At 41.4% G+C, this 8,258-nt stretch overlaps 2 protein-coding genes across 6 annotated transcripts in view; one reads left to right on the top strand and one right to left on the bottom strand.

Annotated features, from left to right (window-relative positions):
* The first annotated feature begins 284 nt into the window (after positions 1-284).
* On the top strand, positions 285-3,575 carry eef1a1l3 (eukaryotic translation elongation factor 1 alpha 1, like 3). The gene is made up of 7 exons (XM_007569097.2): positions 285-528; positions 1,222-1,401; positions 1,469-1,762; positions 1,829-1,979; positions 2,607-2,863; positions 2,930-3,164; positions 3,231-3,575. Exons 1-7 carry the CDS (start codon positions 385-387, stop codon positions 3,338-3,340), a joined length of 1,371 nt encoding a protein of 456 aa, XP_007569159.1. The 5' UTR covers positions 285-384; the 3' UTR covers positions 3,341-3,575.
* A 1,620-nt stretch (positions 3,576-5,195) lies between these two features.
* The window catches only part of asap1b (ArfGAP with SH3 domain, ankyrin repeat and PH domain 1b), a 63,116-nt gene continuing 60,053 nt past the window's right edge, over positions 5,196-8,258 (bottom strand). For all 5 annotated transcript variants that reach the window (XM_007569093.2, XM_007569091.2, XM_007569096.2 and 2 more), the window contains 3 exons: positions 7,533-8,074; positions 6,654-6,776; positions 5,196-6,563 (listed from right to left, as the gene is read on the bottom strand). In XM_007569093.2, coding sequence (XP_007569155.1) covers positions 6,489-6,563; positions 6,654-6,776; positions 7,533-8,074 — 740 coding nt within the window. In that variant the 3' untranslated portion in view covers positions 5,196-6,488. The remainder of the gene's footprint in view (positions 6,564-6,653; positions 6,777-7,532; positions 8,075-8,258) is intronic.

Here is an 8,258-nt window from a genome sequence, read left to right as displayed (position 1 = left end):
AAGTTAAAACTTAAAGTCATCCAGGTTTGTGTTTTCATCACTGTACCATAATCATGATTTCCCATTCTGTATCTAACTGCTGCTTCTCCTCACTAACAGAGACACTAAAGTAATTATTTATTTTTAATTCTTTTAGTACTAAACAGGGTTTTCCTAAGGATTCAGTAGTTTTTTTCCCCCTGGTTTTCTCACTGTGTCCTCTCGCTCCCCCACAGATGGAAACTTATCACGCCTGATTAATTCACACCTGTCTCCACTTCAGGCTTGTCTGGCTTATAAAAAGGGACTGAATTTGCCTGGTTGACCCATTTTACAGAAGGCATTGAGAGAAAGTGTGAGTTGTATCCGCGGAGTGATTATTGTTTTATAGCTTGATCTACAGCCATGGCGCAAGAGAAGGCTCACGTCAACGTCGTCATCATCGGCCATGTTGACAGCGGCAAGTCCACTACCACTGGACACCTGGTCTACAAGTGTGGTGGCGTGGACCAGCGGAAACTGGAGAAGTTTGAGAAAGCTGCAGCCCAGGTGAGACTTAAACTTTGGGTTTTTATTTTTGAGGGAATGTTAAACAATAGAAATACCTGTAACAGTATATCAGGGCTGTTATAGAGAGAAACTGGGCAAATTTCTCCCAAAACTGTGTAACGTTTCTGAGATCTCTGCTTAATCTGAAAGTGTAAAATCTCAAATTTTCTAGAAAACTAGGCAATTTCTGAGCTTCAAGAGTCAAAATTTCAACTTGTGAAGCTCACAAATTTCCAAGTGATGGAACATTTGTGTTCTCAAACTTGTGACTTAAAATTTCAGGGGGTTTTTTCTAGAAAAGTTGAGCTTGAAAAGTTGAACACTTGGAAAACAAAATTTCTAGGAAAAAAAACTTTGGAAAATCGAGTTTTTAAAATTTGACTTGAGACTAAAATTTCCAAGTTAACTTGCTAGGTTTTTTTTCCCCAAGCAAATTTGACTTTTCAAATTTGCAAGATTTTTTTTCTAGATAATTTGAGTTTCAGGAGTTAATCTCAGACTCTTGAAGCTCAGATTTTCTTGAAAAGTCAAGCGTTTGCTTTAGAAAACTCAGAAATGCAGATCTCAAATGGTTTAACTTTTAAATGAAAGTTTCACACGTGGAAAATCTTCGACTCAAATTTCGAAGTTTTTTTTTTTAGGAAATTTACTCTACCATGGCCCTGATACGTCAATACTTGCGTTTCTTTCCAGATGGGGAAGAGTTCCTTCAAGTTCGCCTGGCTGCTGGACAAGCTGAGGGCTGAGCGGGAGCGGGGAATCACCATAGACATCTCTCTGCTGAAGTTTAACACCCAGAAATACAGCATGACCATCATTGACGCACCTGGACACAGAGACTTCATCAAAAACATGATCACTGGCACATCCCAGGTAACAAAACTAGAATAAATGGTCTGTTTCTCTTGAGAGCGGTGTTTGAGTGACTGCTGTCTTCCAGGCTGACGTTGCCCTGCTGGTCGTCTCCGCGGCCAAAGGGGAATATGAAGCGGGTGTTTCCAGGAGTGGCCAGACCAGAGAGCATGCCTTACTGGCTTACACTCTGGGCGTCAAGCAGATCATAGTCTGTGTGAACAAAATGGACCTCACCGAGCCGCCGTACAGCCAGAAACGCTACGACGAAGTGGTCCGAGGAGTGAAGGTCTTCCTCAAGATCGGCTACGACACCAAGGCCGTGCCGTTTGTTCCGATCTCCGGCTGGATGGGCGAAAACATGATCGCACCAACACAAAAGGTAACTTTTCAGGAGCTTAAAGTGGACAGATGATGCAACGAACCGCGTTTAAAATTATTTGTGTAGATGCCGTGGTACCAAGGATGGAAGGTCCGACTGAGGGAAGGCGCTGAAACCGGAAAGACTCTTCTAGAAGTTCTGGACTCGATAAAACCTCCAGTGCGAACAATCAACAAACCACTACGGCTCCCTCTGCAGGACGTCTACAAAATTGGAGGTATATTAGTGCAGAGCTACGCTATTCTGCTAGGTTTGAAAATTCAATCTGGGCTTACTTCCGGTTCGGCAAGCAGAAGTTGTGAACGATGACGTAGATTTTTTTTGAGCCGTTTTAGAATTGGTTTTATCAAGAGGATGTTGAATGTCGTTCAGTTCGTGTTGGTCGCTCATCCAAATATTTAACATTAACAGCTGTCTTCATTTCTGATTTCTCATGTAGCAGGCAACTTCCGGTAAGCTTCATAGCGCTGAACTGGCCAAACATTTAAAGCTAATTGCTAACGTTTACTTTTGGTGTATTTTAATGTGCCAGTTCACTGCTTTGAAGCTTACAGAAATTGCCTGCTCTTTAAACAATTCTCCACTGAAGAGATGTGCCAATCTAAACAAGATGGCTGTTAATGTTGGTTCGATATTACAATTTGACGTTAATGAGACTTTAACAATAGTTGAGAAACTGAAATATTTCAAGACGGATTATGAAACGTGTAGTTTCACACTATTGAGCTGATGCCAACTTGATTTATTTTGGCTCAATTCTCCAGACTTCAGAGTTGTATAGGAAGGCGATGATGAAGCTAAGATGTTTAAGTTTATAAGATGTTAACAGTTTTAGTTTTTCTAGGTGTTGGGACGGTTCCAGTGGGAAAGATTGAAACTGGAGTCCTCAAACCAGGCATGACCTTGATGTTCTCCCCTGCCAAGCTCACGGCAGAAGTGAAATCCATAGAAATGCACCACCAAGGTCTGGATACGGCTCTGCCAGGGCACAATGTTGGCTTCAACATCAAGAACGTCTCTGTAAAGAACCTGCGGCGTGGAGACGTGGCCGGCAATGCCCAGCATGACCCTCCTTCTGACGTCCGCAGCTTCGAAGCTCAGGTTTGTTACCTAGAAAGTTGAATAAATTTTGCCTCCGAGACTCAAATAAACATCCTTCTCCTTTAGGTAATCATCCTGAATCATCCAGGGAAGATAAAATCGGGCTACTCTCCTGTCCTGGACTGCCACACTGCTCATGTCACCTGCCGATTTGCTGAGCTGAAGGAGAAACTTGACCGCAGAACAGGGAAGAAACTGGCGGACAACCCGCAGTTGCTGCAGTCTGGAGATGCAGCTACAGTCAAACTGGTTCCCATTAAGCCAATGTGTGTGGAGAGCTTCTTCACCTACCCTCCTTTAGGTAAAGCAAAGGTTGCACTAATGTAAACTTGTTGTACCTCCTGTGCTCACAATGTTCTGTCTGCAGGTCGCTTTGCAGCAAGAGACCTGAAGCAGACGGTTGCAGTTGGGGTGATAAAGTCTGTGGAGAAGGAGCAAGGGTCAAAAGCCTCCCAGAAAACACAACCGTCCAAATGAGCTGGTTTTAGCTTACATGTGTTCTATCGCTACAAAACAGCAGTTTTATTTGGAGAAAGTTGACATTTGTGTTGCAACAAATGGTGTTTATAGTTTCTTTAAGGTGTATGACATTCCTGTGTTAATATTGATTCTAAAATTGTAGAATTGTACAATTTCCTTTAAGTTTATTGGAAGCTAAGTTTTGGTAAAGTTGGACTGAATCTAAATTAAAAAGAATATTTGAGTTCAAAGTCTCATTCTTGCAAGTTGACATTTTTGGTGTATAAATGAAAACTGGTTGGCAACTCTTTGTAAAAGGTTTAGACTAGTTGGCATACTCGAGTTGGGTTTTTAGCTAGGCTAATGTAAAAGGCTACATATTAATGTAGAACAAGTTGGATGACTGCTTTCAGCACTGTTTAAAGTAAAACTTGTATAAAAGTTGAATCTAGAATGGTGGGCATATCTTGGTATTGGCATTGCATGGAGAAATGGGAAATATAAACTAGCATTGAATAAAGTATTTCTAACTGGGTGGAAAAGTTGATAAAATTTGCAACTAAAGGTTGCAAAGCTAACCTGTATGACGTGTAAATGTTGACCTCTTGTGTGTCAAAGCTAAAACTCTGAACCTCTGTCCCTGACCAAAAAGACTAAATTTGCATTTTGAGCAGCCTGTAGTCTCAGTCTTTAAAAGTCTGCATGAATTTGCTTGGTGTATCAAAAGATTGCAGAGTCTGGGCAGCAACTAAAATTCAGTTCCCAAACAAATCTGTTTCCAGACCTGATTTGTCCAGTGTTTCATCAGGATGAATTGCATTAATCTTGGAAAATGGGGCAAAAAAGCACAACTTCTTGAAATTGGAATAATGTAAAGGTTTAAAGGAAAACTTCAGCTTTGGAAGTTTCAAGTTTAGCCTCAAAGTTGTAGATTTTAAGATGGCAAACATCTTAGAAATCTTTAGAATTTAAACTCGACTCAAATCGAGACTAAATTCTGGAAAATTTGACAATTCAACATGACTGCCAATCAAACCAGTGACTGCTGTATTGTAAACCAAATTTCAGGATTTTGATTTACATAAGCTACACATGAAGGAAAAAAGCATTTTGTATATTTGAAGAAACTTAAGTTCAACTTTTGATCAAGATCAGAGTCTAACATTCTGGATGTTTGGAAGCAAAACAGACATGAGGGAAAGCTTTGAATATAAATTTGTGAAATATGCCAAACTGAAAAGGAAGTTTTTATTCTGCATGCGGAATAAAATGGAGATCTAAAGATAAACCAAAGTAGCGACTCGCTTGAGTGAAGTTGGATCCTGTCTTCAACTTACACATTTTACTGGTTTGTACAGTAAAAATTGATTTTAAAGCTGTTTCCAGAGGTCATAAAAGGTCAACCAGCCTCCCCACATTAAGAAAACCAAGTAACTTTGTCAATCAAATCCTCCATATATTTTAGCAGCATAAAGCACAATACATTTATTTAATTTAATCTCTGGTGATGTCTGGAAACAGCATAGAGAACATATTTAATTTGATTTGGTAAAAGCAGACAGACTGGTGTGACCTTTGACCTCTGGAGAAATGTATTATCTTTAAAATGATAGCAGCACAAAATGTTTCACACCAATTTTGTTAAATTTGAAGAAACTTCACTCTTGTTCTGGTCACAGAACAAAACGAGTACATACCACTGGTTTTCCAGACTTTCCATTTCACAAACCAGTAGGTTCCCTAATCTTCAATGTCTCCTCAGGCCGCGTGTTGAAATGCGACTAGAATATTTTCCCCTCTAACATGAAGTCCAGTAATAACAGTTTCCCTTGGAGTTAATTCAAACCACAAGTAAAAAAAAACAAACTCATTGTTTCGGTACAGCACTTTTAATGATACAATGGGTTGATGGGTTTGTTCCTTAACATGGGAAGAACTGTAAGTCAGTGAGGACTGGGTGAAAATACATAGTCTCCACAACCTTCATCTAAAAGACATTTCTGGTTCACAGGCAACCTGGAAATGTTCTCCAGTAACAAGGAATGATTTCAAACTAGATCAAACTTAAAAAAACTGAACAAAATTCAAGCTCATGAGGTTTTACAAGACACTGAAATGTGAACACAGGTTCTGAAGCTTCTAGCCTGTGAAAAAAACATTATTGCTAAGATGTCCTGTTGAGATTCCCATACATGTGGTTGATAGTGGCTTAAAACAACAGGATATACTGCTTCTTTTCTTTTTCTTTTTTCCTGTGTAGTCCTGCTAGGTTTTTATAGTGGCTCTTCAAACCCTGAGGTGAGTGTCTGAACGCTGCACTCCACTCGTTTCCAGTCGTCGTTTCACCAAGGAAAAGCTGAGATGGCGTCGGGTTTTCAACACACAGAGCATACGTACGGGTGGACAGTGTAACAAAGAGTAAAATTAGTGACCTATAGTGAACCACAGGCTTTTGAATGTTTTTTTTTTTTCTTCTTTTTTAAATCCACCACACAGTAGCAGCAGGTTTCTGTACGGTAAAACAACCATAATACGTGTAACACACAAAAAAGCAAGCAAGAACAAGGAGTACACTTGATGAGAATACTGTCCCCCCGTTTCGGGGGAGGATCGGCGGGAGACTCCTGCCTCTTCAGTCAACTATGGTGGTAAACAGGGATGCAAGACAAATAATGACATGACCTATTTCACATTCAATTTCATATCTATCCCCCCCGCCCCACTCTGCCAACCCCACAGAAATATAAGATGATAATTACTCGAGGGCCGGTGAAAGTAATACAGATAAAATTCACGCTCTACCAACCTCGGACAGGCAGAGAGCAGGTACATGTTTTGTACAATAAAACATGTATGTACACTCACACACAAATATATATATTTACATACATATATACACAGGAACAGCATAAACATAGACTTCTAGGTAAGTGCTAGGGTTTTGTTTTGAGTGGCTCTGTCTCAGCCATGCTATAAGGGTTAAGATAATACTGGTAGAGGAGGAATACACACATTCTTTGTACAGCGTGGATGAGCCTTCTTGGTTTTCTTCATTACTTTGTTTTCTTCAGGACACCTGCCGTGTGACCACGGGTTTTACTGTGTGATAAGGTATTTATTTACATTAAATCCCACTTTAGGGAGAGACATAGTGCAAGTCTGGCTGTCAGTCACTCAGGATGTGCACAAAAGACATGGGGAACACGCCTTTTCTGTCCGGATCTCCTTCGATGTGTCCGATCTGGGAAGAGAAGCAGAGAACGAAGGATGATATCTTGAAAAGTTGTGAGGAAATCCAACCAGCGCCGTGGACATTTCTGGCAGAACTCACCCACCACTCCTGGTCCTCTTCTCCTGTAACTATGATCACCTCTCCTTCAACGAATGTCAGCTCGTCGTCGTTGTCCGCCTGACAGTCGTAGATAGTCTTCACCCGCCGGGTTTTATTCTTACCCTGGACACACAAAAAGAAAAGCTAAAATAACTACTGCAAAACATCTTTTAGGGAGTCTTTAAATCAAAATATGCAGAAACTGGCCACGCCCCTAACTCAACGTTTGCACTTGCACATGAAAATGGCTGCAATCAGATGCACAATTATACAACTTTACATCTATTGAAAAGCAGAAGTAGGGCCTCGTGCACAACCAACAAGAATGTAGGAAGTGATTTCTGTATGGTATGGTAAGTCAACAACAAAACACTTGTCTTTTCCAGAAGCCATTGTACAGAGGTAAAACCAGCTAAAAGCAATCAATCAATTATTGCATGATAAATTAAATCAAGCTCAATAATTTCCATTTGCATGATTTATTGTTTTTCTCTTTTCTCTCCCTTTTCCTACTAAAAACTGGATGACAAAAGTTTTCAGTCTGGTGCTTTGCTCTCTTTGGTGCTTTGCTTTTAAATGATAGTACATTTATTTCTGATTTGTTTATTTATTTTAGATATTTATGTCTTCGGTTCCAGAATTAAATGTTTGTTAGAATTTAAAGTAATGGCACAGCCATTGTACATGACCACTTGAAAATGGGCTCAAGACAATATTATATGTTATTGCAATAATTTCTATTTCTATAACAATTTATTGTCCAGTAAAATTTGCCATCATGACAATGAGTAGCTGCTTTTAATAGAATAACGTTGTACAATTCTCGTAAATAAACAAAAACAGAAAATTTTTTATTCAAAAGCTAAAAAGTGTTCATACTGTATTGATCTTCCTTGGGAGTGGCACCGGAGTCTCGGCGGTCCCCGGCGGCGTCCCGTTAGTGTCCTCTGCGGTTTGCTGTGATGGTGTCGCTATGTTCGCCACCTGCTGGTTGGGCGACGGCGAGTCTTGCTGCTGCGGCTGAGTCTGAGGCGGAGGGGGCGGCTGCGTTTGCGGCCTCTGCGTTGTTGAATCCCCAGCAGGGGGCCGGGGAGCGGACTCGGACGTCCCCGGTTTGGGATGCAGGTCTGCCAGGTGCGGCTTGGGGGGAAGGTCTTTGAGCTGAGGTTTGGGCGGCAGGTCGCCCAGCTGGGGCTTAGGGGGGAGGTCGGAGAGCTGCGGCTTCGGAGGAAGTTCTCCTGGCTTGGGGGGAAGTTCGGAAACCTGTGGTTTGGGTGGCAGGTCGCCCAGCTGTGGCCTGTCAGCCAGGGGCGCCTTGTGTGCGGTTTCGGTTGGCGGCGGAGATTTCTGGAAGACCTCTGGAGGAAGGCTGGGCTTGTCCACAGACGGATGGTGGATGGTGTCGATCTTTCTCAACGCCACTGGAGGGAAAACCACGAAGAAAAATGATAAACTATGAAAATAATGTCAGGGAATGTCCGACATGTTGGTTTTAAAATACAAAATACTGGAATTTAACATGAATATAGAAGGGAGGGAGTGAGTGAGTGAGTGAGTGAGTGAGTGAGTGAGTGAGTGAGTGAGTGAGTGAGTGAGTGAGTGAGT

This window comes from Poecilia formosa, unplaced genomic scaffold (assembly GCF_000485575.1).
Source record: "Poecilia formosa unplaced genomic scaffold, Poecilia_formosa-5.1.2 Scaffold236, whole genome shotgun sequence".
In the NCBI taxonomy this organism is placed as follows: Eukaryota; Metazoa; Chordata; class Actinopteri; order Cyprinodontiformes; family Poeciliidae; genus Poecilia; species Poecilia formosa.
This window is presented reverse-complemented; position numbering and strand designations above follow the sequence as displayed.

Coding starts and splice junctions, on each gene's coding strand:
- eef1a1l3 (XM_007569097.2), top strand. CDS start 385: ATGGCGCAAGAGAAGGCTCACGTCAACGTCGTCATCATCGGCCATGTT. Junction 529..1,221: donor TTGAGAAAGCTGCAGCCCAG/GTGAGACTTAAA, acceptor GTTTCTTTCCAG/ATGGGGAAGAGTTCCTTCAA. Junction 1,980..2,606: donor GGACGTCTACAAAATTGGAG/GTATATTAGTGC, acceptor TAGTTTTTCTAG/GTGTTGGGACGGTTCCAGTG.